We start from the raw sequence: 27,884 nt of genomic DNA on the forward strand, positions 1-27,884 counted from the left end.
TCTAGCAGTCCAGGTGCATGTTGGGACTGTACAGAGCTCTTGAGACTTTTTTTCCTCCTTTTTCTTTTTTCTTTCTTTCTTTCTTTTTTTCTTTTTCTTCTCTTGGATGTATGAATTTCTTTTGGGGAGCTGCCATGATTTGACTCCACACCGCCACTCCGACTCCACTTCTTATAGCTGGCTAACTTCCTTTCTCTAGCCGCTCTGGCTCCCCAAATTCCTTTGAACATTCTAAGACATTATCTCCTCAGGACCTTTGCACTTGGGTATCCTGTGAGTCTGCCTGTTCACTCCATCACTTCTCGGGCCTGTGCTTACAGGCCCCCTCCCTGTGAGGCAGCCCTAGACCACCCATTGAGCAGTAAATCCCTCCCTCCAGCACACTCCATTCTTTTTATAAGCTATGTTTCCACTCCATATCTCATATCACAGTCAGCCACAACACATATTTGTTTGTGTTTTACCCGTCTCTGCCCCGGAGAAGATGAGCTTTGAGAACTCAGGGCCTTTTGCTTCACGGTTAGAACCTCAATGCCTAGATGAATGTGTTGCAAATATTTACTAGACTAGAAAAGCAATGAATAGTTTCTCTGGAACCCTCTACTCACCAGAAGAGGATCTGAAATGGGCTCTGCCCTACTAACTGCATAGGGAAAAATCTCAAACCTTTGTGACTTCTGTTCCCTTACCTAAAAAAAGAGGATGTTGGGCTAAATGACAAATTTAAGAGAATCTACCCAAAGAGGTAGGGTGAGAGAAGGGCTTCGATGTCTGTGCTTCTCTCAGAGAACACCATGCCGTCAAGTCTCAGGAGCTTAGTCCACTCCAAAACTGAGGCTGGGTGCCACAAGGCCAGCAACTGGAAGCTGAGAGCTGAGTTCAAGGGCGATGACTAAGAACCATGCTGGTATCAAGGGTGAGGGATGGACAGAATGCAGAACTGGGCCAGCTGCGTTTTATTTAAATCCTTGATAAGAATCAGGAAGCAGGCAACAGCCCAGTGACACATTAATTGACTTTGCAGACGATACTGGATCAGGAAGGCGTTACATCCACCCATCTCGGTAAGAGAGAGAGGTCAGAAGAATCCAGGAAGGGTCAGGAACCAGGCCAGGAAATGACAACTGTGAACTTCAGCTCTGGCCAAGAGGGAAAAGAACCTGTGCTCTCTCTGGGTGGACGAAGGACTTGCAGGGAGTGGGGAGTACCTATGTCGGGGACCCACATCTTCAGTGGCTGGCTGAACTGGCGAGGCTACACTGTCTTCTGCATGTGTTTCAAATAATGCACCAGTCTCAGGTTGGACAGCCAGCCAGTTTACTCACAGTGATGTTTAGAAGGTAGGGCCATGGGACAGGACTAAGAGACAAGACTCACACTGGTAGGGTGTCTTCAATGAGCCAGCACTGTGTAGACGACCTTGTTTGAACTCTGCAACAGCTATGAAAGGACAGGCAGACACCAAGCTTCAGTAAGACAAGCAACTGGTCTGGGTACATGGCTCAGTGGTGGAATGCTTGTGCAGAATGTGAAACCTGGACTTGACGCCCAGCACTGCCAAGTAAACAATAACAATGTCCGTGGATAGTCACACTGTAATGAAGTGGCCAGGTTGAGATTTGGAGTCCAAAGCAGGTTAAGAGTCAGAAGGGAACACAGAAGGGCTGCTGGGCTGTCAAATGACCTCCTCCTAATTTTTAGAACCGAGATCTGAATAAGAATGCCCAGAGGAAATTTTCTTTAGGACCCCGAGATCCCATGGGCCAACTGCGGTTTTGATTCTCTTGTTGGGATGAACTGGTTTTCCGAAGGAGTTGGGAGAGCAAGCAGGCAGCCATAGAAGACTGTGAGAACCTGTACAGCTTGACCGATTTTCTTAAGCAGTAGGGAGAGCGATCAGGGAGCAGTAGAAGACAGTGAGAATCTATACAGCCTGCAGCACAATGCTAATTATTGAGGGACCAGAGCTCTTTTGGCCTGCTATTGAGAAGATGCCAAAGGGTTTAAAGTCCCAGTACTGTTCTGGTCCCTAGTCTGACACTTTGGTAGGGACAAGGAACTGATGGATCTGGGCCAATGGGCAGTAACCAGTAGAGTGTGCTACTCCAAGGATACAGGCCCAGGGATAAAGGCAATGCTCTCTGAGAAGGATGAGGCAACCCTACCCTCAAGAGTAACCGGCCTCTCTTTTCCTTTAGGGGGTGAGAGGTGGCGAACTTTCTGAGACTCCAGTGAAGAACTCAGTAGATGATGCCAAGGGCAGTCCCATTTGCGGTTGAGCAGTATACCTTTGCATGAGCCATGATGGCAGCAAAGAGAAGTTCAAGTCATGGATGGCTGCCAGGCCTGGGCAAGCAGGATGAGGAAAGTCAGCCTGAGGAACTGGTGACCATACTTCACGTGAAATTGTCAAGGCCCTGCGAACAACACTGGATCAGAATGGCAGGGGTTCGAGTCACAGAGCAAAGAAAGAGAGTGCAGGGATAGAAGGCGAGACCTAAGGACCGGGGAAGGCATTTTTGAGACCTACAGAAAGGCCCTTTTCCATTTAAGGACATTTGGGACTAGACCATGTGTCCTGACCCCGAGAGAATATTCTGAGGAACTCCTGAAGGGGTGGCCAGGAAGCAGGTTAGGCAGCGTTAAAGAAGTCACTTGGTGGATCCGATTCCCACCCAGCCTGGCAGTTAAACTTTTTGTTGACATTCTCCTTGTTTGCAGCTCCGTGGTCGTGGTTTGTTTGTATCAGCGCCGTATTGAGATTGTTGGCAAAACTTTCAGTCATATCTGTGTTTGCTAGTTGGAAAGAAATGGTGTGTCTACCCTAGAGTCAGGGCCTCCTGGTGGCAAGGACTACTTCAGGTCCAGACCAGAGAGAAGCCCTAGCCATGTCTAGGGCAGTAACAGTCAGGGACACATCAAAGACCTTATGCTAACGGGGAGAAGCCTTATCACACAACCTCTACCCTGTCCCACCCCTCTTCTGGCACTGAACTGTAAAGATGACCAAACTTGAAAACAGTAGAATGAGGGGAACCTTTAAAGAATAGAATGAGGGGAACCTTTAAACAAAGGAAAGGTAAAGTTTTAAGAGTTGGAACACTGAGAGAAGCTCCTGGGCACAGACGTCCTCTAGTCTCTGTGTCTGATGGATGCTGTTCTAGGGTCTGGCCGAGGCTCTCTGAACTACTCCTTTTCTTTCTGAGTTCTCTCTCATCTCTATTAAGACTGAGCTTTCTGAGATTCCCCTTTTGGGAGCATATCTAGGATGAGATCTTAATTTTAAAACTCCATGGCACCTTTTAGGAGGTCACATTTCCCTGCTAGTCACTAGGGGCATGATTTCTAGTCTTTGGGACACACAGAGGTCTCTACCTTTCCTTAGATTTACCAAGAACACTAGGGAGCTCATCGGGGTTAGCAGAGGCAACTCACAATCCCCTCATCTATGCAGGCAAATTCCAGACTGTCAAAAAGAGAACACTTAAAAAAAATACTAACAACTATCCAGAAGCTAATGCTGCCTGCATTCACCAAAATCCACCCTGTGATTCCTTTTTACACACTTGTGAATATGAACACACACACACACAATGTTCACCACTACTGTACAAAAACACACTTCTCACCTCAAATTCTTAAAAAGTATCTTATTTTGGCCCAATCCCAGTTCACCAAGTACAATTTTTGCAGGCATCAGTTTCAATGTGCCACATCAGGTGGTACATGTGTGCACATATGTGCAATATCCTCTCTTTCTCCTCCGGACACTTCAAGCCACGGCATTATTTGTCTATAGCTTTATGCCCCATTACGTCCATTTTGTCCTTAAGTTTCAGGCTCAAATCTCTTCTCCACTTACAAAACCTAGTCAGGTTGGCTAGCAAGTGTGATGCTATCTAGGGCAGCCTTATCTAGCTAGCTACAAAGTTTGAATCAGCGATTACACCACACTGGGTTGGTGCCAGCCAGGCAGTCTGCCATATTGCCAAGTAACCCAGTGGTTGAACCAGGTTGGGTTGAGTAATATCCACCAATGGGAAGTGAGTTTATTAATCATGCAGCGTGGTATACTGTTGAAAGCACAACTCTGAAGGCCTGGTTTGGTTGGAGAAGGGACAGGTGGGGCAGGATGCTAGCTATGAAGACATCCAGCGATAATATCTTCAACTCTGATAAAACTCACCTGAAAAACCACACAGACATCTAGAAGGAAACATCTAGTTCAGCAAAGGGCTGGGCTATAGGTTCAACCACTGGGACTTTTCAGCCATCTTGGACTCCTTTGGTTGAAAGGGAGGCTAGCTCTATGTGGCTGTGTATAATGCCAGAGTTTGGAATTCTTAAGTTTCATAAGGCGAGAGAAAGGAATCCAAGATGGCAGACAGTGAGCGAGAATTGTGTGGGTGCAAAAATTTAACCTTACATAGTGCATTCTCTTTATTCATCTCTCACTTCAAAAACATTCTTTTCTAGGGCCACAGCCCACCACCCTCTCCACCCAGCTCTGGCCTTAGCTTACTGGTAGCTATGGCCAACCTGAAATAACATCTCTATTTCTTGCTGAGATGGGCCTGCTATTAGTATCAAGAGCAGTTTCTGTGACTGTGGGCTGGCTCAGTGTGTATGTGTAGAACGGAGACACCGACTCCCCATCACAATCTGGTGCTGTGTTTCCATAACCCGGTGTCAGGCATCAGGCACCAACTTTTGGTGAAGCAGATCATATGTCAGACGCACCGCAGAGGGACTCAGGTGAGTTTTCTACAGGGAGGGAGGCGGGACTGAGTTTTCTAAAGACTGCTCTAGAACAAGAAAGGATTCTGAGGAGTAGAGCATAAAGGAAAAGGTAGGTACAGACAAGAAACAAAGGGCAAATATTCCCTTAAGAGCAAGGCCAGAAACGCTAGGACAAGTCAGCTAAGGGTGAGGGAGATAACATGGAGGGCACGGGAGGCACTGTTTTCACAGGAGATAGAAATCATGAGATGCAGTGCATGGACACTACACAAACTTTCCCTGTCCCTGTGTTCTCCAAATCCCAGAGGTCCTTTCTTCCCTTAAAAGTATCAAATCTTTGAGTCACTCACAAGAACCACTTTCTAAGGAGAGCCCCTTTCTTAGACATGGACAAGCAGGGAGGACTTTGAAAAGCCTGTCCGAGTGGGATTAAAGCTGTAGAACTTTAAAACTAGACTCCCCTCTCCCCATTATCTGACCACAGAAGAGCTGCCAATCTCTCTGGTTATCTTGCCAACCCTGAAGAATCCCTGTCAAGTCTCCACCTGTCTCTTCAGGCTTCAAAAGCTTAAGCAAGAGAATTTCTCAGTGCTGTTCCAGAGGCCCTTGAGGGTCTTGTCCTAAGACCAACAGAGAAATAGTTTGCCAACCAGGAGACTTACCTATGGAAACCATAAAGAAGGTTTTAGAAGATTCAAGTCACTGCCCTGACTCCCATGAGTTGAGTTTATCCAACCTGGTCAGCTAATCGCTCTGTCTGAGAATCCCAGAAGGGCAGACTGGAATCCTCTCAGAACCAGCACTCAGCATTGGATTAGAAACACCAGAACCCACACAGAATTCTGACCCCGGCCCAGGGACATCAGTTCTACTCTGAGGGTTCTCAGAGCAAGGAGCATAAATCCAGGCACCACAACCTATTGAACAGACCACCACACCCCAAACAAAACAAGACCAAAACCCAAAACAAACAACAACACCAACAAAAACCCCAGGCCAAACCAAAACTTTATACCATGAAAACAAGAAATAAAACGAGATGTAAAGGCAGGCTGATTGTCAGCAAACACAATATATTTACTGTTTTGGCATTTGCTCACAGGGCAAATGGTACAACATTACACTGTTTCAATATTTGTTTTTAAAAATGCTGTTTTCATTAACTATATTATATTGGCATAACAATGTGACAAGGAGTAAATGAAATGTTGGTGAAGAATCTCACCTTTTCACAATATCAAGCATTTTTTAACCTTAGTATAAGGTACTATAAATCCAAGAAATAAAAACATCCACAAAATATATTACATCTGGTTTGTCTTTTTCTAAGTACTCAACTGTATACAAAAGTCTTTCAAAAAATATCATTCCCCATAGGTTTTCCTGTTTAAAACCTGATATTTTTTTTTCTCTCAGTTCACATAAGTTAGAGTGCATTTTCTTTTGCTGGGTTTTTTCTTTAAACATGCAGACATATAAAAAAAATCGGGATAGCACAACCTTTTGGCAACAAAGTTATTTTTCTCTTAGTTTAGCTTAAATGTCTGAGAACAGTTTTATTAAAACAAAGGAAAAGTCAGAGTTATCATGCAGTGACATGCATATTTCAGAAGGAGGAAGAAAAAATATTAAAGGATATGTGATTCCTCCTTCCAGCTTTGAACTGACCAAAATTTTTGTGTTTTTTTTAAATAATCATCACATTATAAAAAGTATTCAGCAAAATACTGTCTCTGCAAAGAAAGATTTTACCCTTCAGCTGAAAAAATATGGGCCCTCCTGGCAAACTTCTCCTTCTACAAAAAGCCCGAGTACCTGGAAATTCACAATCCCCCTACTCTTCGTGTTTTTCCTCTCTGTTCACTAGAGTCCTTTTAGTATTATTTATCCACCACCAAAAGACGGTGCTTTTTTTTAATTAAAAAAAAAAAGTGGGAAACGCGTAAAGTGACTTTAAAAACAGACATTCTGTAAACTCCAGACCTTTGTCGCTTCTCTCTGGGCAGCTCATTGGCCACGGGAGAAAGGACGCGAATAGGAAACAGTATACATTCAGTCAAGACTGTGGAGGAAGCTGTGTCAGAGAGAGCACCCTTCTCTAGGTCTCCACTTCAAAAAGGGCCACCCTGTGTGAGGAAGGGCTGGGCAGGACAGCTGGGGTAGAGGTGCTCCTGAGAAGAGGTGAGGTAGGGCAGGGAAAAGGTGTGATGGGGCATGAAACAGATGTGCCTCATTCAGCAACACAGATTAATGCAAACATCCCCATCTATTTTTGAGGACAATTTGAACAGAATGTGTATGCATATATATACACGTGTGCACAGAGTCACACACATACACAGGTAGATATAATCTCCTCAGTTAACATTTTCATAAAAATAAATCATTTAAAGCTGCATATGCCTACAAATTCTCTTTATTCCAGTGCACTGCGCTGGATAACCAAATGCCTTAGATTTGATTTTGCCAGGAATACAGAGCATGTGTTATGTAAACATATGTGTATAAAGAAACACACACATCTACATACACACACCAACATCATATACATACATTTCACTTCTGTTGTGTTGGCGATCACAGAGGGCAAATGAACAGAGCCAGCTTTCCCAGGAATGGGGGAATGAGAAATGGGTATATGACAGAGACAAACAGCTGGGTGGTTGATTGAGGCCTGCCTTTCTGGGTAAAGATCTTGAGAGACCTAGTGAGAACCTGAGAGGGAAAAGGAGATGATAGGAGGGAAAGGCAGAGGGCAAGCTCAAGAACACAGATTTTGAAAAGTGGGGGGCTGAGCAAATTATATTTTTTAAAGGCAGGCTCAGGAGATGGTGGCTCTTTCTCCCCAAAGATCAAACTGCCCTGAGGCCTAAGAGGGAAGCGCTCGGAAAGGGAGGGGGCTCTGAGGGGGCCAAACCCGAGGCGGCGGCAGCAGTACCGCAGCAGCTGCGTCCGAGGCATTTCTGTAAGAAACATTATTACGGAGCAGATGGAAGACCATCTCCTCCGGCCACATGCAGGTCCCCAGCCTGGGACATCTCCCAACGGCTTGGGGACCCTATGTGAAGAAGAGTTTGGGGGTAGACACAGCCCAGTTCAGCTCAAGAGTCTCACACACGCGTGCGCGCGCACACACACATACACACACGCACACTCACACATACAGGCGAGCACGCACACACTCGCGCGCATCACCGCACGCAAGCGCGCGTGCGTGCGGCGGGCAGCAAGCTCTGCGCTTTGGTGCGCTCCTTACCCCCTCCCCCTCTCGGGTGTTCGAGGGGGAACACAAGGAAACACTGGAGGGGGAAACAGTGAGGTGCTTGGGTCTGGCGAGGGTTGGATGGGCCCCGCCTTCAGTCCCCCGCAGGTCCTTGGCGCGGCCCAGCGGCCCCTGGATCAAGGCGATCCTAACTGAACAAAGCGGGCTAGACGCCACCTTTCCGCCCCCACGCCTTGGCAAGGGGGGGGGGCAGCAAGGAGAAAGTGCCTCCAGCCCTATCCCCCAACCATCGGCCGGTGTGAAAGGGTGGGAATGGGGGGCATCGAAGGGGAGGCAAGGGGGCCGCACGTCCAGGGCGAGACCAGGGCGCGGCCCCTGCGCCTCAGTGGTTGGCTTTCCCCGCTGCTTTCAGGCGACCAGCCAGGAGGCACTGGAAGGGAAAAGAGGGGATCTGGGTGCCCGAGCCTCAGGCGCAAGTGGTGACCACAGGGGCCAAGGACACGGTGGGCGCCGAGGATGCAGAGGGCGCACCCCCTTTCTCCGACTTCTTCTCCTTTTGCTTGAGGTGGATCTTGGCGTGGCGCTTGCGCTCGTCGCTGCGCGCAAACTTGCGCCCACAGAACTCGCACGCGAAGGGCTTCTCCCCGGTGTGCGTGCGGATGTGAGTGGTGAGGTGGTCGCTGCGGCTGAAGCTCCGCATGCAGATCCGACACTGAAAGGGCTTGTGGCCCGTGTGGATGCGCAGGTGCCGGGTCAGCTCGTCCGAGCGGCTGAAGCGGCGGTCACAGCCCTCTGCGGGGCACGCGTGGGGCCGCTCGTGGAGCGGGGTCTTGCTAGGCCGATTGGGGTACTTGCGGGGCCGGATGGGCTTGAGAGTGAGTGGCGGCTGGGGCAGGCTGCCGAAACCCGGATGGATCTGCTTGTCTTTGAAGGCCTTGATGGTCTCCAGAGGGGTAATAGGGGGTGGGTTGACCCGGATGGGGTCCATGCCCTGGAAGGGCTTGTGTTCCGGAATGGAGCCCATGTCGTTGGGGTGGTGGTACAGGTTGTAGTCAGGAATCATGGGGAAAAGATTGCTGTCCAAGGGCGGCTTGGCCGATTGGTAATCCTGGGGAGAATAGGTGAGCCCAGGGTTACCCTGGGGGTCGTGGAAAGACACGGGCTCCGAGTAGAGATCACCGCAGTTGGAATAGGGGGGCAGCGCCGGATACATGGCCTCCACGTCGCCCTGCGGAGGTTGCACCATGCTAGCCGTGGACGTCTGCGTACTGAGCGCCCCTGAGGCCGGGGGCACCCCCAAGATGCCGGCACTCATGAGGCTAATGATGTTGTCCTGGCACCAGTTGGAAGGAGAGTCGAAAGCGAACTTTCCCAAGTAGGTCACGGTCTTGTTGCCGGGGGCTGGCTGGAAAGAGCCCGAATAAGAGAGTTCCGGATTGGGCTTCTCGTTGGTCAGACCGATGTCCATCACATTCTCTGCGGAGAGCGGGGGAGAGAGGGGAGGGGTGAGTGAAGCCGAGCCGGCTCCGGGCTACGGCACCCCGGTCCTTGCCTAGGAGTAGAGGGTGCGGCCGGCTGGAGTGCGCAGCGCGTGGGGTAAGAGGAACGCTGAGCCTGGCGCAAAGCGGGCGGTGCCGCGCTCCCCGGCGCAACCTGGATACAGCAAAATACTACGGATCGGGGTGTGGAGTGGCTCCGGCACACACACCGCACACGCCACGCACACACTCACGTACCACACACATACACGCACGCGCGCGCGAGAGCATTGTTGTTCTTCCCGAGGTGGGGCGGACAGGTAGCTGCAGCTACAGGTAGTTTCAGACCCGAAGCGCGCCCGGCTCTCGCTCTCCAGCACACACAACTCGGCCTCTTCCCCCGGCCCTGTCTACTCCAAGACGCCGCGCCTTCATGCCCCAAGCGATGTCCCCCAACGGGCGCTGAGCCCGGGTGGCCGACCCAGAGCGCTTCGATGCTTTTGTCCTCGGAGCGCAGAAGGGTGCCGCCCGTAAAGGGAGCCTCTCCCGGCCCCAGTCTCCTCCCGGCCTGAAGGAGCTTTCGGCTCGTGCTGGAGGGGAAAAGCCTAGACCCCGCTAAGAGTGGAGAGCGGCAGAAAACCGGCCGGTGTCTCCACGGCGGGAGCAGCTGCCTTTCCCAAGCTCCCGGGTCCCAGGATCGCCCCCGGTGGCAAACCCTTTCCCCCGCCCCGTGGGTGAGCCCCCTCCCTCTCCCCGCCGTCCCCACACCCCCAATGGCTTTGCTGAACGCCCGGAAAGGCAGCGTCGCAGTACCTCTCCCACCGCGGGGACTCCACGCCGCACATGGCTCCATCCCGGGTGGGAGGCTGAGGGAGTAAGGGGGGAGAGCGCGGGTGAAAAAGACGCTGGGCTCCTCCCGAGAAAGGGGGCTACAGCACCACGCCTTGTGTACAGCCCAGCGATCGGGCCCCCTGCATGGAGAGGGAGAACCCCAGAGCTGCTCGCACCTACCTCCCTCCGGTCGGCGGCTGCCCCCACCCGGGAGAACCAAAGCCTCAACGGTGGCGTCGCCAACCAAGCCTTCCCGATCTCGGAGGGCGGGAGGAGTGGGTGGGAAAAGCAACTCGCCCCCCGGAAAATTCCCAGCGCGCCCCCCATCTTTCCATCCGTCTCTCCATCCATCCATTTCTGCATCCATCGATCTATGCATCCATCGCTAGCTCGCTGCTCCCTCCTCCTCTTCCTCCCCCTTTCCTTCCTTGCTGCCTCGCCGCCTCACCGCCACCCTTACCTGTAGCCATCTGATTGTAATGGGCTACCGAGTCGCTGCTGCCGGAGAAGAGGTTGAGCGCGCTGGGGATCTCCTCGGGGTACAGATTGTCAGGCAATTGGTTTAGCAAACTGCTCATGGTCACCGGCAGCTTCTCGGCGAGTTTGCCGGTCATAGCAGTCCCGAGCTACCGCCGCCACCGCCGCCGCCGCCACCGCCGCCGCCTGTTCCTAACGCAGCTTCCAGGCTAGCGGCATCCGAGAGGCGATCCGTGGTGCAGGGGAAAAGCATGCGAGAGGGAAAGTTCGGGGGGAGGGGGTAGGGAAGAGGGGAAGGGGTGGGCCAGGGGAGGGGATCTATTCTTTTTTGGGGGGAGTGGGAGAGGGGCAAAGAGGGTAATCCTCTCGGGTGCTTCAGCTGGTGCGGTGCGACGCTGGGTCGTGGGGGTGGGGTGGGGCGTGTGCGGGGAGTGGGCTGGGGGCTGGGCTGGGGGGGGGAATCTAGGCTCCAGGGGGTCAGACGCGGCTTCAGTATTGATCTCACAAACAGACACGCGCCCGCCGACCCCCCCCGCCCCCCGATCTGCCACAGCCGCCGCCGCCGCCGCCGCTGCTGCCGCCGCCACCTCCTCTGCCGCTGCTGTTGCCGCTGCTACCACCACCACCAGCCCCGCCGCTTCCTAGCTAGCTCACTGCTGCCCAAAAGCTCCCAGCCAGGGAACTCCACCAGTCTATTTATCTGAGCCCCGGGAAAGCTCCGTGACGTAGCTGCCCATATATGGACAGACAAAGCCCAGCCGAAGGGGCGCGACGTCACAATGGAAGCTCCTCACAATGGAACATTAGAAAGCAGGAAGCGGGCCACAGCCAACGTGCAGCGCCCGCACCGCTCGCCGTTCTTTTTTAAAAAAAAAAAGAAAGAAAGAAAAAAGAAAAAGAAAAAGAAAAAAGAAAAAAGTCAATTAGAAGATTAAAAAGAAGGAAAGCGAGAGGAGAAAGGAAGGAGGGACGAAGCCCAAGGCAAAGCGCGCGGTGCGCAGTGCACAGTCGAAAACCCAGTAATCAAACATATAGGTTTTTATTTGAGGTCTGCATTAGAGACAACGTTTAGGAGGTGGAGGGGTGGAGTTGTTTGCAACTGGCCTCCAGCACTCCCAGCAGGAAGAAAGAGTTCAGTACACTAGGCGACAGGGCCCTTAGCAGCCTGGGAATTGTTGGGGAAGGGGGAGGTGACTGTTTTAGGCCAGGTTCCTCCACCCCAACCCTACCCTTCCTTCAGCATCCTACCCTGGACTGGACTCAGGTGGAGAGAGAGGAGTATTTCCTTTTGGGGAAGGGGTTCCAATGTCTCAGGGCTCTAGTACCTAGAACTTTCCTGCCTACATCTTTCTGATTCACCGCCCACAGCCCTGGCCCCTCCCTCGGCTCCTGACCCCGCGCTGACTCCCAGCTGTGCGCAAAAGTGGCCCAGGAATGTGTAGCCTACTAGCTGGTTGGGGGCAGAAGCCCCATACTTTTGGGGGCGAGGTCATGAGATTTTGGTGGAGAAGAGGAAAGAGTGAAGTTCAGGGGATAGAATACACGTGCACCAAATAATTCCCAGATAAATTCCCTAACGGTTCTAAAGCAAACCCCTTTGGCCACAGGATGGCAGGAGGGCCCAGCAGGCCCGGGCACAGTCGCTGTTTACTGCAGCCCGCGAAGGGCTTGCGGCTGAATTACAGCAGGAGGATGGGAAACCCACGGTTTCTAAGCCGCCACGGCGGTCTCCCATAGTCTCTCCCCTCCTCGTCTCCCAAAGGGCTGTCCTCTTTGCTGCCTGAGGGTGCCTGCAGTCAAGGGCGGCCCCTGTGCCGACCCGGGGTGCTGTCATCTCCCCGAGCGACAGCGGATCCCGGGGGTGGGTGATGTGTTCCCCGAGGCCTGCTCCTGAAGCGCGCAGCCTGGCTGAGAGCTAGGGGGAGGAGAGGGAGGGAGCATGGAGGCGCGACCCCAAATCACACCGGCTTGGCGGGGGAGGATTCCCTCCTCAGTGGCCGCGTGGGCGCGGTGAATCCCGCGTCCCCCGCTGGAGAGTCGGGGTTGAGGGAACTTGCATCTCTCAGGGGGAGGGGGAGTGTTGACAAGGAGGAAGAGAGGATCCCCGGGCCTCACACCGTGGGAGGTCCATGCGGGGCCGGGGACGTGTAGGAGGAACTCCCGAGCTGCGCATTGTGATGGGGGTGGATGACAACCTCACTCCCTCTCTCCTCCCCTCAGTTTGGTAGAGAACAGAGGGTGGGAAGGGCCCAGACTCCCCCGGATCTTCTCTACCTCTTAGGAAAGGAGGGATTCCCGCCGCCCGTGAGCCCCCACTCTGCCACCCCCGCCGCCTCTCCCTCCAGGCTACCCATTCCTGTGCTCCAGAGGCACTGCGCCCCCGGGTTCTCCTCCGCCTGCGCGGCGCGGGGAGACTGCGCGCTGCAGCGGTCCCGGGCTTCGGCCGGAATCAGGGCATGCAGCGCTTCCCGCCCCCGGCTCCATCCCTGGAGGGGGGAGCGGCCGGTCAGGGGCGTGGGCGGCCGTGTGAGCCTGGCTGGGTGCGGGAGGGGCCTCCGCGGCTGCAGGGAGGGTCGTGGGGCAGCGGGCCAAGCCGGGAAGAGCCATACAAGGAGCGGATCCGGTGACGCGCCGGCCGCGCCCCTTCTCCTGCTCTATTTGGCTGCAGATTCCGGTGCCCGGATTTGCATATTTTGGCATCCAGTGGAAAAGGGAAGAAGAACGGAACCCGCAGCCTTTAAAGGAACCGCACAGACTGTAGCGTCACCTAGGGAGGCGGTCTGGGGGGGGGCGTGAAAAATTAGCCTGGAGCTCTGGCCTCTGGCTGGAGAGCCAGGCAACTGGGGCGGGACAGGACGCCCAGGGTACCCGCAAAGCTTTGGTCGCGCCTCTGTAGCGCTTCCTGCTGCGCGTGAGAGGGGAGGCTGGCGGGCTGCTGTGGGAGGGGCGGGGTGTGTCTTGGTGGGTTCCTGTCCTCTGCCTGGACCTACGGAGAGATCCGCAGGTCTCTCCTGGAACAAGCCGCAGGTCTAAGATTGACTGCAGTGCCCATGTCTCCCCGCGGGAGGCAGAGATCTGCCCAAGGGGGTGCTGGGAAGGAAGTGGAAGGCCTTCTGTGGCCCAGCTGAACTAGCAAGGACTCCAGATCTCACCCACTTTCCACCTGTTGGGCTCTCTCCATAGGAAGGAAGGGCTGGGAGCCCTGTCCCCTTTCCATAGAGGCCTGTGGTGGAAGCATTTGGGATTCTCAAAGGCTTTCTGGTTCCAGCGTCAGCTAATGCTCCTCCAAGGATGACCCGGAACACATTCAAAGCTAGTTTGTTGCTTCTAAGAGGGAAAGCATGTAGCCGGCCCGCTGGCTTGCACCAGGACCTTGTTGCCTACTAGGCAACACTGGAAAGGCTGTCAGCCTCCTTACTACTAGTTCTTCGAATGGAATGGAAGCTTTCAGTTCACTTAAAGTATTTACCAGACCTTCTTTGTGACAAGGCATACTACCGAGCTTCTTATCTGTTGATGGAGGTAACAGTACAGACCTCACAGGAAGAATTAATCAGAGAATTTTCATGGAGTACTTATACCAGACCTCTAGCAAGCACTCAGTAAACAGCAATTGCTATTAAACTCTATTCTCCCCCATCCTGCTGCAGGATGGACACACTCCTTGGGTGCCCCAGAGATGCATTCAAACAGCGCAGTTAGTAAAAAGTGGAGGAAGCCATCCCTTCCAGCTTGTCATGGACAAGAAATACTCTTCATTTACAGGGAAAAGGAAATGACTGGGTGCCTGATAGCTGTGCCAGTCTAGGGATGCCTAAGGAGCAGTCCTCTATCTGCAGGAGCTAAGCCCTGGATGCAGCCTTCTACAGCTGGTGGTGGTACTAGGCCTGGATCATTCTGTAACATCCTGGAATGCTTTAAAGACACCAACACAAAAAGTATGGCTCCTAGGAGAGGGTGGAAGGTTTGGGGGCCTTTTCTTTGCCATGAAAGGAGCCTGCAAGCATAGGCCCTTAATGACTACTTTCTATTCAGGTTGTAGTGCTAACAGATGTCCTCCATCACCCTGGATGATGATGGTAGGTGGAAGCTATGGTTCTGTGCCAGTAGGCACAACCAGGAATTTGGAGCAGCGCAGGGTGTTTACAGTGGTGGTTTTGTAGATTGCTATAGTTCCCTGGTTGTCAGGGGTGGAATTCAGCATAGAAAAGTTTTTCCCCCTTCCTCACTGGCCTTCCCTCCCCGTGTATTTCCTTTCTCCCTCCTGGAGAGGGGCTGAGGGTGTTTCAGGTTTATTGGCGGGCTCCAGAGAGATTGCCAAGAACCTAATTACCTGAACCCTAAGCCCTAAAGTTGTTGGGGAGCGAGTAGGCACTGGTTCAGGGCGTCCTCCCCTGGAGCTGGTGAAAGGCAGACAGGCCATCTCTGTGTAACAGAGCCAAGGCTGCTGTCTCCCACGGAGGGGGAATGGGTGTCTTACTTTTGGTGAGGATAAAGAAGATGTGGTCCTGGAATCCCACTGCAGAAACAGACACAATTCTGTCTTGGTCCTTTGTTCCAGGCATCTCTGGACTTTAGCTCTCCTTTTTATTAACCGGTCTTCTATCTTCCAAGAGTTCCTCCTTTCCCTCATTAAAACTAATTCAACCTGGGATGTTAGCCATCTTAATGCTTTACCGGTCTTAGAAGGCATTTGCATTTACATTTATTTGTTTTTATGTGTATGGGTGTTTTGCCTCTGTGTGTGTGTGTGTGTATGTGTGTGTGTATGTGTGTGTACACACACATAGGCCATAAAAGAGTCCATCAGGTCCCCTAGGACTGGAGTTAACAGACACTTGTGAGTCTCCCTGTGGGAACTGGGAATCAAACTCTGGTCCTCTGGAAGAGCAGCCAATTCGCTTAACTGCTTAGCCATTGTTCCAGTCACAAGGGAATTTGCATTTTAAATAATAAAATGCAGCCGGGCGGTGGTGGTGCACGCCTTTAATCCCAGCACTCGGGAGGCAGAGCCAGGCGGATCTCTGTGAGTTCGAGGCCAGCCTGGACTACCAAGTGAGTTCCGGGAAAAGGCGCAAAGCTACACAGAGAAACCCTGTCTCGAAAAACCAAAAAAAAAAAATGCTTAGGACTGGAGCTACAGACTGGGGATGTGCCCAGTGGTGAGAACACTTACGTCACCAGATCAAAGCTCTGGGTTTCAAGGCTTCCAGCGACTTCTTCTTTGGTGTGTATGTTGTATGTGTGTGTCCCTGTTCATGTGCATGCTCATGTGTGCATGTGTCCCTCAATTGCTCTCTGCCTTATTCTTTTTGAGAGAATTTTACTGATTGGGCAAGATTAGCTGAACAGTGAGCCCCAGGGACCCTTCTGTGTCTCAGTGTCCGCATTACAGCTGTGCGCACTTTTTATATGGGTGCTGGAGATCTGAACTCAGGTCTTCATGCCTGAGCAGCACACAATTTTCTGTCTGAGCCATTCCCCCCCCCCTCCTCTCTCTCCTCTCCTCTCCTCTCAGGTAGGGGTCTTGATTACCCTTTGAAGTCAGGCGAGAGTGGCCTTACCTCCCAAGTGCTGGGATTATTGATGTGTGCCTTTACAAGTGGCTCTACCTAGCAATGTGGAGAAGAAAAAATACTTAGCAAGAGTTACTAATAGAACCTGAAGATACTAAGCACAGGACTCAGAATGTCCCCTGGAACATGGAGGTCCTCACTAATGCTGCTAGAATGGAAATCCGGTTGTAGGACTTCGAGCCCAATGATGAGAGATGGGAGTTTGCTGTTGCTCAAGTCACCCCAAGGATGTGTGTGGAGGACTTGCCCTGGCGGCATCGTTCTTGAGTGCCAGTTATCTTGAGGGTCTTCAGGTGGTTTCCACTTTTGGGTGCCACCCAGGAGGGTCACTGGAGTCCTGCGGCTCATTAGTGAAATCTCTAGAAGTCATTGCCATGTCTTTGGTAATGACATCCAGTTTAGAGGAGAGGCTAGGTAAAATTTCCCTGGAAGCTTGAAGAAGGAAAGTTTTGGTTCCCTATGGGGTTAGTGAGCTTCATGGGGACCTTGATGCTGGTGCTTCTGGTTGATTACGGTCCTAGAAGGTTGGGACGCTGATGTAGGATGCCTGCTTTGGCTGGCCAGGCCTTGTATATATACTCTGTTTTCCTTACATTTTTTTTTTAAGATTTGTTTTTTTTTATGTGTATAAGTGTTTTGCCTGTATGTATGCGTGTGTGTGTGTGTGTGTGTGTGTGTGTGTGTGTGTGTGTGTGTGTGTGCTTGGTGTCCATGGAGGTCAGAAAAGGGCATTTCCCTGAAACTAGAATTACAGACAGTTGTTAGCTCCTATGTGAGTGCTGGGAAGAAAACCAGTCCTCTGTGAGAGTTAATAAGTGCTCCTATCCACTAAGCCGTTTCTCCAGCTCTCAGTCTCTTTACAGCAGCCAAGTGAGGAAGATCTTTGGGCTGTCTTCCTCACTTCTTACTATCAAGATCTATATGGCTGGGAGAATCTTATTAGCTTCCTGGAAGTTAATTGGTCTCAACATGGCTGATCTATTTGAACTCACCCCATGTAACTCCAAAAAGAATGCTTTTGACTCTAGCTGTTGTCTCTTTTGTGACTGTAACAAAGGGAAGGAATGAGGTGGTTGGTGTGGGTAGGATGGATGAGGTGGCTGGTGTGGGTAGGATGGATGAGGTGGTTGGTGTGGGTAGGATGGATGGTGCTACAGGCAGTTGTGAGCCACCACCACATGGGTGCTGGTAACAGAACTAGGCCCTCCGAAAGAGCAGTAAGCACTATTTATTAACCACGGAGGCGTCTCTCCATCTCCTCCATCTTTATTTTCTGAAGACAAGGTCACTCACTGAACTGGAAAACCTGGGGGAGAAAGCAGTGAGGAATAGAAAGGAGGTTTGACTGTGGTATCCCAGCATCCTTTGGACCAAACATGGAGGTAAAGAAAGAGCCCAGGCCAGAAAAGGGGCGTAGCACTTGCACTTCTAATAAGTAGGCATGAGAGACTGTGTCACTTTGAGCTCAAGTCCTATTTTCTAAAGCTGTTTCAATGGCCATGGGATCCTCTCCAAGGATAATCACATACTTCACTTTTATGTATTTTTAAATTTTGTATTTGGTGTGTACACATGTGCCTGTGTGTGTACATCTCTGTGTGTGTGTGTGTGTGTGCGCGCGCGTGTGTGTGTGTGTGTGTGTGTGTGTGTGTGTGTGTGTGTGTGTTGGGGGGGTTGACTTGAAGTGTCTTTCCTCAATTGCTCCCTACCTTTGTTTTTTAAAAGATCTCTGTGTGTGTGTGTGTGTGTGTGTGTGTGTGTGTGTGTGTGTGTGTGTGTGTGTATATGCGCGCGTGTGCGTGGTGCATCTGTGTGAGTTTGTATGTACCATGCTCCTGCACCTATCCTTGGAGATCAGAAGAGGATGTCAGATTCCTTGGAATGGAGCTCCAGGTGACTCTAAGCCATGTGGACACTGGGGAACAAGCCCAGGTCCTCTGCCGAGCCCTGCAGTCCTTTCACTTTGGAGTGTCTCTGCAGCTCAACGGGCTCCAGGGACCTGCCTGTCTCCGTACCCCTTCTCTGCAGCTGCAGTTACAGGCACACACTTGCCCATGTCCAGCTTTTCTACGTAGATCTAGAGATCTGAACTCAGATGCTCTTGTTTGCCTGGCAGGTACTTTATCAGCTGAACCACTTCCCCAGCCAGACGTAGTTCTCTTTTAAAATCTGTTGGTCTTAATTCAAACGAACTTCTTCTAATCATGTAGAAACGGGATATCTGGGATCACACTTCAGGTAATTTCAGGGTGTCTGATAACCAAAGAGAAAATGTTTTGCTACAGAGGACCGCTTGCTGGGAGGGTGGGAGTAGCCACTAAATTCCCAAGGTGGTTTATCCTAGAGGTCACTCCTAAGGCCTAAGTGAGCGAGTCCCTCGAGTCCCTGGAACTCATTAGTTGTCATGGGTAACCCAGAGGCTGAGCATTCAGGACAGAGCTGGGGCAGGGAGGGAAGGGAAGTAGTAACAGGCAGAACTGAGAAAAGTGTACATTGTAGGTAAATGTCAAACACTAGCCCTGGCCTGGCTATCATGAGTTCTGATTTTCTGGATAAACTATCCGTCTATGACTTTGGCTATGACCAGTCTTGTTCATGGGTTTCAAGAGGGTTGGACAACCCTCCTTTTCTGCTAATTTCAGCTCCAAGTTTTGTCAATTCATGGGTTTCTGAATGAATTTCTAATGATGGGGGCTAGTAAGGGGAGAGGGAAAGAGAATTAATGAACCAGGTCCCCTTTCTCAGCTCTCTGGGTTTCTGACTATCTTAGGCAAGTGTGGGAGGAATGTATTGAAGTTCCTAGTCGCAGTTAAAGGTTCTAGAAGGAGGGGCGGAGTTCCTGGGGCAAGGGTGGGGTGTCTGTATGGGGTGTGTGTGTGGGGGAGTGGGTCAGGGGATGAGGGCTTGTAATAGGAACTTTGCTGTCTTAGTTCAGAGGCTCACAGAAGGTAAATGGAGTCATGTGCTCTAAGGGCCTGTCTCTCCCCTGGGACCCATGGTGGGATAACCCCTTCTCAGTTAGGAGGGATGGTGTCTCTGCAGAAAGGACTCTCGGGGGATGGTGCTTTTTGGAAAGAGGAACTTCATGATTCGAAATGAAGCAGAAAAGGTGTGTGAGTGTGTGTGTGGTGGGGGGAGGGGCGGTAGAGAAGGCACTTGGGGAGAAAAGCGAGGAGACAAAAATGGGAGGGACCATGGGTAAATTCTTATCTCCGTGGTTTGCAGTACACCTGCTTTTGCGCAACAGGCTTTATTCATAAGGCAGGCACTGATTTTTTTCCCTTCACCCTCAGAAGGAAAACCCTAGGTCTTAGAGAGGGTTGCAGGCTTTTAGGTCTGGTCTCAGCCTCAGCCCCAAACTGTTAATTAGTCCTTTAGTCTCTGCCATCCCAAAGAGGATTGGAAAGCACATCTTTGGCTTTTTTGTTTTTTTTAAGCTGCTGTATGCATCCAGTCAAGCAGGATTCAGAGAAGCAGTTAATGACTCTCTCGAGCTCAGAACTGTAGCTCTTGGTGGGATTAGTGTCCTATTCTGTGAGTAGCTCATGCATGAGTTTAATGCCTTTGGAGGGGCTGGTGATCACCAAGGAACTAAGTCTTTGGGAGTAGAGGGCTTGAGGCAGGGTCTCACTGTGTAGCCCAAGTTAGACTTGAACTTTTAATCCTCCTGCCTCAGCCTACTGAGCTGATGATTAGAAGAAGTGGGAGCTCACAATCGCCTGTAACTCCATCCGTCCTCCTACCTACACCAACTACCTTTTCAGAGACTCCATAAATCCTCATTCAAGATGGAATATGCTAAACACTCCACCAGTCCTAATTTTGAAGAGGGGGGAGGGTAATTACCAGTGTGAAACCAGGGAAGGAGGAGTATGAGGGTGTGGGGGGACCCAGAAACAGTACAACAGGGAACCACTATGGATCCCAGGTTGGGGGCAGGGGTGGGGTGGGGTAGGAGTCATCCGACACAATCTCAAGAGGTAATAACCCCGTTAATTGAGAGGTAATGATCCTTGGCATTTTCATCTTCAAAGCCAGGAACAAACTGTAATTAATGCTCCCACCACCCGGGGGCAGGGTGGGGTGTAGGGAACCTTGAGCTACTGCTACTCAGGGAAACTGAGGCATTGGTGGAAAGTCCTTAGGAAAGAGGAACGGAGCCCAGCATATGCTGGGATCTTCGGGGAGCTGGGAACACATCAGAGCAATGCCCTCTCCAAAACCTTGGCAGCCTGGAGAGAGTTGGGGAGAAGCCAAGGTCGTGTGTTGGATGGGAGACCTACACAGGCCTCACCACAGGTAGTAGCAGGGTAACTGGGTTTGCTGGTGGCTGAGCTTAAGGAGCTTGGGCCCAGGCTGTGCCTAGTTTCCCAAAGCACGGCCTGGGATGCTTCAGGAGTGGACCTTGCAGTCCCCAGCGTGTGCTGCCGTCTCTGTAGAGCGCAGAGGGAGAGGACGTGGAAGTCCTTCGCTCCCAAATGCAGGCGGGCTCCCCGCACATTCAGAGTGACTCATCAGGCGACTCCCGAAATGCCTCCCGGTTTCTTCATCTCAGTCTGGCTACCCCAAGCCCGGAGGGAGTTTTTCATTAGCATGATTATCCTGCTGTTGTTAAAAGCTGGTAAATCTCACCCAGAGACCGAGGCCGGGAGCAGCCTCTGAACTGCAGTCTGAGTTCATAGGTCCCCAGCTGCGGGCCAGCGGCGCCACTCAACGTCTCCCGTCACCAGTTCAAACCCAGATGTCCAAACCCAGATGTCCGGGTACCTGGGGCAAGACTCTCAGGCTTTGTGCGGTCTCAGGGACGCCATCTCCCCCGTCTCCCACCCTCCAAGTGCTCACCCCCAGGGCATACAGCCAAGTTCTGTTCTACCGGATATCACCCTGGGCAGGACAGGGGGGTGGGTTTTCACAGCCTTACACCTCAGTCTTCTTGGCGGGAATGTTGTGGGGATGCCTTGTTCACAGGCTTCCCTAATCCCCCTTCCCCATTTGTGCACTTCCTTGATAAATGTGCCCCTTCAACACAAAGGCAGAAGAGTAACTTCTGATTTTGTGTAGATATCCATTGCATCCCTATTTCTTCCTGGCCCCAACACCATCCCCATCCACATGGCAGGAGCATCTGGTGTCTAGTAGGGCTTTGCCCTTTTCTTTTCTTTTCTTTTCTTTTCTTTCCTTTTCTTTCTTTCTTTCTTTCTTTCTTTCTTTCTTTCTTTCTTTCTTTCTTTCTTTCTTTCTTTCTTTCTTCTTTCTCTCTTTTTAACAAGTCTTCAGGGGGTTGTGTGCCCACGGCCCCATCACACATTGAGCTAAGGCACTGGTGAAAGGAGATCAGGTCTTTGCAGTGGGGAAAGTCAGGTCCCGTGAGGCTTCAGGGTGGTGGGTAGGGAGAGTAAACAAATACAGATGATCTGGTGGTAAGGAGTGTGGGTAAAAATAAATTAGGAAGAGAGGGTGAAGGGTGGTGAGGCCTATCTTGGTAGCTACTCTTTGATGCTTGCATTTGGAGGTATGGGTTGGTCTGCTGGCTTACCTGTCAAAGTACTGAGTTCCAACATATGGGTCAGAGTTTTAGTCCAGTTATGTCTTGGCTTATTAGATGTTCTGAAAAATTCCATGTGATTATTTGTTTACTTCTTCACTTAGTCTCACCAGGGGCCCATGGGATGGCTCGTCAGGAGGGATGCCAGCTGCTGAGCCGGACAACCTGAGTTTGGTGCTGAGGGAACCGACGCTGCCAGCTGCTGAGCCGGACAACCTGAGTTTGGTGCTGAGGGAACCGATGCTGGAAGCTGTCCGTGCTTGTCGGACCATGTGCATCCCTATGTGAATGCACACACAATTAAAAAAAAAAAATCACACGTAAGTACATTAGGGACAGTCAGATCCTGAAAGCAATCGCCCCTCGGCCCCTCTTCCTCTGGAGTAGCTTCTTGCTCTCAGACAGTGTTGTGAGGACAGGGCCACTTTCATAGTCTTTCTTAGGCTGGAGGGGGAGGGTATAACGGGGTAGCAGGTCACTGGTGATAGTGGCTTTGGGTGCCCAAGCCCCAAATCTCATGATCACACTTCCCTCTTGCACAAACTGTGTTTTTTATTTCTTTTTTTTTTGTTTGGGGGGGGAAGGGGAAGGTGGAGAAGTTTCTTCTAGACCCCAAATGAAAGAAAAAGTGGTCATGATGGAAACTCAAACACATTCTTCCCCCTTGCCTTACTTCCCTCCCGTGGTCACACTTCCGGTTGCCACCACAGGGTATTTTAGGCTCAAAAACAAAGCATCAGATCTATTTGAGCAACTTTTGTTCCATCGGAGTAAGAAGCCGAGGGGCCTGTGGCCGCCCTGGGCTAGGCCACTTCCCCGGGGAACTGACGCGTTTCCCCTTCTCTGCCAAGGTTCAATTTAGCAACTTCGTCTGGCCAATTTTGGCTTCTCCTTTCCCTGGCTGGGCAGTACATAGGCAAGGGGCCAGAGGTAGGGCTGCTAGAAGGATGGGTATGTGTCTGGATGCCTTCCTCGTGAACTTTAAGGGAAGGCTTGCTTCCCTTCTGCCACCGCCTCCCTGCCCCTTCCTTCCCCAGTCTCACATAAGAAACCTCCATTGCAGTCATCAAAACTCTGCTTGCAGCAGCAGGCGATTGCAAAGGGAGATTTGTGGTTAGGTCATGTCTGGTCCTTAGTCTCCTACAAACGGAGGTTTTTTTTTTTTTTCTGTGTTAGTGGTGAGCTGATGTGCGATCAGGCTGTGAGTGAGAGTATGTTGAGGTTCAATAATATAATTACAAATGCAACTAACTTGTCTAAGGATGTCTAGAAAGAGGTTGGCACAGTCAATACTCCGTAGTGTCTGTCGGGTGTGTACACCATGTGATTTTGTGTGGGTTGTTGTGTTGACAGTATGTATGTGCAGGTTGCATCCAGAAGAGGTGTGTTGTAAATGTGGATGTTCATGCTTGTATATGTGTGGACGGGCAGAACAAGGCTGACAAGAAGCCAGAAGACTCTTGAATTCCTGACAATTGTGACCAGTGTCCATGTGGGCAAAGGTTAGGCTGTAGATCAGTGGTCCTCAACCTGTGGGTCGCAAATCAGATATCCTACATATCAGATATGTGTGTTACGATTCATAACAGTGGCAAAATTACAGTTATGAAGTGGCAATGAAAATAACTTTATGGTGAGGGGTTAACACAGCATGAGGAACTGTATTAAAGGGTCGCAGCATTAGGAAGGTTGTAGATGCTGCTGTAGATGTTATTTATGTGTGGATCAAGGCTTGGAGGGTAGGCTGACGGATTGCAGCTGTGCCTAGGTAAGCCTGCTGTACTACCAGCCAGGGATGAGCCACTATTGGTGCTCGTAAGTGCCTTGATCACCCTGTCTTCTCAAGTTTTCTGTCCCATCCCTATGGACTACAGCATCCCCTCCCAGTGTGCATGCCCCTCTCCTCTTGGGGGCCTGTCTTCTGACTGTTCTCTTCTGACGTTCAACTCTTGACAGGCTTCACCATCACACAAATGGACTAGGGCAGGGACTTTGCCATCCGTAAGTCGCGCGTTTCCTTAGGGTGCACGCAAGACAGTCTCTGTTTTTGTGGGTGGGAGGGGGTCTTGGGAAGCAGAGAGCATGTAGGCTTGTAGACGTGCAGGCTGCTACTCAGGCCCTACAGGAAGTATGCTTACCTGCTTTCAGCATGAGACTGGACATGAAAGTGGGAACCCAGGGCAGCTGGGTCCCTTTCTGACGGTCTCTGCTTCGTTCCGTTTAACCCATTGCTCCTGACGTAGGATTCTAGTTCATGATTCTGTGTGTTGCCTTGGGTCCCTGAAGTGAATATGAGGGTGCCCCCCCTGCTTGGGTTTTGTCTAGCTTGCATCTGAAATAGATATTGCCTGTGGGAGATGCCAGGGTCGCCAGCTCCCTACATCCGTAAACCCACCTTTAACCTTTAACTTGGCTCCTTTTCATTCTTAATCGTGGGAATGCTCATTCTACTCTGCTGTAGCGCTTTCTCTGCCACTTTCCAAAATAACCATACAGAGTTGTAGGATACGGAGGTGGAGGGGACCTAACAGAGCAAAGAGTATTTGATAGATGAAGAAACTGAGGCCAAGAGAGGGTGGCTGACTTGCCCAGGCAAAGAGAGCAATGAATGGCCCATCAACAGCTCTTTTACAGCAGAACATAGGAGGCTGTATCCTTTTCTATTTCCTTTTATTCTTGATTCTTTGCTGGTCTCAGAAGGGGAGATACGGGCCCAGGGTGTGTGTGTGTACAGGTACACATCTCATGTGTCTCTTAACAGCTACTGGGGGGCAGAGGTAAAAGTTAATTACCTGAAGGAGGAAATGTGTTCTGGAATTATCTCAGGTAGTATTAAGCTGGCTAAGGTAAGGTCCTAGAGGCCGGTGGCTCTGCACTCCATTCCTTCAAAGTAGATCAAACACCTGGAGAGGCTGGTGGTGGGTGGGGAGGCGAGGGGGGGGTAGTATTCTGAGTGAAGGGTCTTTATCTTTACAGGGAAATGCTAGCTAGTTGCTAAGAAACTGGGTGTCTTTCCTGATCTGAGCTTCCCAATGTTTTCTTAGTTTTGGGAGGGGGATGCTGGGCTGGGGCTCAAGCTGCTTTGCTAGTTAGTCCTCTTCCTGGGCTGCCAAGGCCCTTATGGGTCTGACAGGAAGGACTCTTATCTGGAGGAGGTGGCTCCTGGGCCTGAGCCTCATGGCTTGTTTCAGCTGAGCTGGGGAGAACAGGTAAAGTGGAGGCAGGGAAGAAGGGGAAAATACGTATTTGTTGAACAGCCTGCGTGCCAGACACTGCATTCTAGTATCCGCCATGCTATCTCCTTTAACATCGCACGTAACCCATCCTAGAAAGAAATCCGCCCCCCCCCCCTGCTTTCCATTATACTCTTTATTGCATTTGAAACAGAGGTCTGAAACAGTCGAGCTGCTCAGGGTCACTAGATTGTCATGTGGCAGACATCCACAAGAATTTAGGTCTTTGGCGGGGGTAGGGTCGGGGGAGGGGTCTGGGGACTGGGCTTTCTTTCTGTTCCATGGCTACTTAGCCCTGACACCGCCACCATCACCACCACCATCATCATCACCTTCACCACCATCACCACCGTCTCCATCATCACTGCCATTCTTGAGTGCTCCTAGGTGGCGGTCCCTTCTTTCCCACCTTTCTACTGTTTTTTTCTTTTTTAGAAGTATCTATCACACAGGTGTGGGGGAGGGAATAAGAAGGGGGTTCAGTGAATGGGTGGCGAAGCGGGGAAACAGTGGCCTTTGAAAGGCCGGGAGCGCTGATGCGGTCGGTCTTTGGCTGGGTCAGCCTGTTTGCCTTGAGTACTCCGAGGCCCTAGCCTTTTCCACAAGGGTCCAGGAGGGCTAGCAGCCTTTTTCCTTGGGCCCAGTCCAGCCTCCCCCCCCCCTCCCAGTGAATAAAAGACCTGGACTTTATTTTATATTGCCCAGAGAGTAAAGTTAGAGTTCTGCTTCCCCCTGGATACCGTGGCGAGAGGCTTTAAGTTAATACAGTCTCCTGCCATTGCTTTGTGTGAGTCAGAGAGCAGGGCTCCGTTTCCCCGGCTATAGGATGAGTTTGCTACTGCCTGCGTTGTCATCGTCGCCAGGCTGTTTGTTGTGTCAACTAAATGAGAGAACGAGCACGGGAGACCTGAGTAGGTTGTGAATCAGGGTGGGAAGACAGGAGATGAAACATTACATGGAAAGCGTTTGGTGTAGCGCTTGGTATGCAAGAAGTGTTCGGTAACAACTGACGATGATGATGATGATGATGATCACAATGATGATTTTTTTTTGTTTAAAGATGTCAGTTCTCCTTAGTGTGTAAAGAGTCACATTATGCCCCCTTATATGTTTCTTGGCAATTTACACGCCGTTGTTTTCGTTTGGAGGAGCTAGTGAGAAGGGGTGTGAGGCCCCACAGAGATCTGCAGGTAAAAAGCTGAGTCAGGATCGGGCGCCCCCACTGGTTGCTCTCCAGGACTTCACTTTCCCCCTCCACCTCTAGGCCTTCCACTGTGCTTCTGGGAGGGCTGGCTGGCTTTAGCCTAGGACCTGGGCCAGCCGTGTTTTTCACTTCTTAGAACCTGAAGAGTGAGGGTCCCTCACGGGGCTGAACTCAAAGCCTAAAACTCTTGGGCAAAAGAAAGGAGGGGTAAAAAAAAAAAAAAAAGGAAAGAAAGCAAGCTGATAATTTCCTCGAAGGATAAACATCCGATTTTTTTTTCCTTACCCCAAAATAAACATGCTAGCCGCAAGGAATTAAAAGCAGAAGAGGGGAGGATGTCTCAATTTGGGGTTGTTCTAGCAAGCCGACCTTCTATTTATCCTAGTCCTGGGCACCAATTGGAGCTGCCAATTACACTCTGCACCTGGCATGGTAAGGGTTATGGAGAGAAGGTTCCAGGGAACACGGAACCCAAAAAGTCCCTTTTGTGGCTGTCTTCCATGACACTGCAAATGGAAACTTCCTTTTGTTTCTTATTTTAGCTCTGCTTACAGGCTTGCCTGGTGGGGTAGAGGGAGCCAGAGGTTCCTTTTGCCCTGGGCTGGCACCAGATGTGCTGCTAGAACATAAGAATTTGCTCCTATTCTTTTGGGCAGGGATCTGAACCTAGTAATGGAAGGGGCAGCATCCTCCCGAGGCAGAGACTCGGTACCCCTCCCCATTGCGTTCCTCAGATCCCATCAATTGAAAATTAACTAATGAGTTAAGAGTGTGTTCCACAGGGTGAAGGGTCAGCTGAGGCCCCTCTACCTTGTAGCCATCGTGGGGCAGGCCTCTAAGAAGGTAATAACCACATGCCTCACTTCACCCTGCCCCTTTCATCTGGGGATCTCAAAGTACGGTGTATGTGGGTCACCAGTGCTGCTGTGTCCCAGCCAAGGTCTCCACATCTTGTTAAATCTGGGAGGGAAATTGATTGAGGGGATCTTGAGGAGAGTAGAGAGGACCAGGGTGGGGGTAAAGCAGCTGAGTAGTTATGGTTCCTGCTGCACACGAGAGGAGCAGAGATGCATTTTCAGGGGTCCTTGGGTAGCAAAGTCAAGAAACGCACAAGGAAATCCAAGGACCTTAGATGATGAAAAAACCCTTTCCTCATGCCCACCAAGGAGCCTCCTCACAGATTCTTCAAAGCACACATCTGATTTTTGTCCCCCATCTTTCTCCAATCTACTTATCATTCCATAATTTCTTATTTGTAAGGATTCCATTCAAAACTGTAACATGGCCATAAGGATGGGCCTGGCCTTTGTCTACCTAGCCAGCCAATGTCTTTCTTGCATGTTTCTTTCCAGCTACTTTATTGGCCTTTCATTTTCTGGAAGATGCCACATAATGTTCCTGCCAGCAGCTTGGGGAAGCTCTAAGGAGCTCTCTGTCTCCATCTCTAGTCATTGACTTAATCGCTATCCCACATTCCAGTTCCAGCTCCAAACACCACTTCTTCCAAGAGGCCTGACCTCTCCCGCTCCTGCCAGAAACCAGACCCCCTTTACAGTTTCGTAACACTGTCAGAGTTT

At 51.1% G+C, this 27,884-nt stretch overlaps 2 protein-coding genes and 1 long non-coding RNA gene across 6 annotated transcripts in view; 1 reads left to right on the forward strand and 2 right to left on the reverse strand.

The window, feature by feature from the left end:
- Positions 1 to 10,751, reverse strand: part of Bin3 (bridging integrator 3) — a 64,073-nt gene extending 53,322 nt beyond the window's left edge. The window contains exon 1 of the mRNA XM_052732846.1: positions 10,733 to 10,751. The gene's annotated coding sequence lies outside the window, so the exon portion shown is untranslated. The remainder of the gene's footprint in view (positions 1 to 10,732) is intronic.
- Positions 5,794 to 11,128, reverse strand: Egr3 (early growth response 3). Of its 3 annotated transcripts, XM_052732842.1 has the most exons (3): positions 10,733 to 10,846; positions 10,255 to 10,307; positions 5,794 to 9,439 (listed from the first exon to the last, which is right to left on the reverse strand). In XM_052732842.1, the coding sequence occupies exons 2-3, from the start codon at positions 10,292 to 10,294 to the stop codon at positions 8,430 to 8,432; spliced, it is 1,050 nt and encodes a 349-aa protein (XP_052588802.1). In that variant the 5' UTR covers positions 10,295 to 10,307; positions 10,733 to 10,846; the 3' UTR covers positions 5,794 to 8,429. The 3 variants fall into 3 exon arrangements, with proteins under 3 accessions (XP_052588802.1, XP_052588801.1, XP_052588800.1); XM_052732841.1 differs by lacking the exon at positions 10,255 to 10,307 and having other exon boundaries at positions 10,733 to 11,128; XM_052732840.1 differs by lacking the exons at positions 10,255 to 10,307; positions 10,733 to 10,846 and adding an exon at positions 10,453 to 10,695.
- Positions 11,129 to 19,247: 8,119 nt separating this feature from the next.
- Positions 19,248 to 27,884, forward strand: part of LOC128107216 (uncharacterized) — a 31,898-nt gene continuing 23,261 nt past the window's right edge. Inside the window, exons 1-2 of one of the 2 annotated variants that reach the window (XR_008217007.1) lie at positions 19,248 to 19,859; positions 21,975 to 22,190. This is a non-coding gene — a long non-coding RNA (uncharacterized LOC128107216). Of the gene's footprint in view, positions 19,860 to 20,311; positions 22,191 to 27,884 lie in introns of those variants that run through there. The other variant, XR_008217006.1, reaches the window with a different exon arrangement.

Source organism: Peromyscus californicus, unplaced genomic scaffold (genome assembly GCF_007827085.1).
Source record: "Peromyscus californicus insignis strain IS unplaced genomic scaffold, ASM782708v3 Scaffold_12__1_contigs__length_115047231, whole genome shotgun sequence".
Classification (NCBI taxonomy): Eukaryota; Metazoa; Chordata; class Mammalia; order Rodentia; family Cricetidae; genus Peromyscus; species Peromyscus californicus.

What these genes read in the sequence shown, in the direction of transcription:
- Egr3 (XM_052732840.1), bottom strand. Translation starts at nt 10,651, where the DNA reads ATGCATAGATCGATGGATGCAGAAATGGATGGATGGAGAGACGGATGG. An exon ending in CAGCCGCCGACCGGAGGGAG is followed by an intron (nt 9,440 to 10,452) that starts GTAGGTGCGAGC and finishes CGCTCTCCGCAG; the next exon opens with AGAATGTGATGGACATCGGT.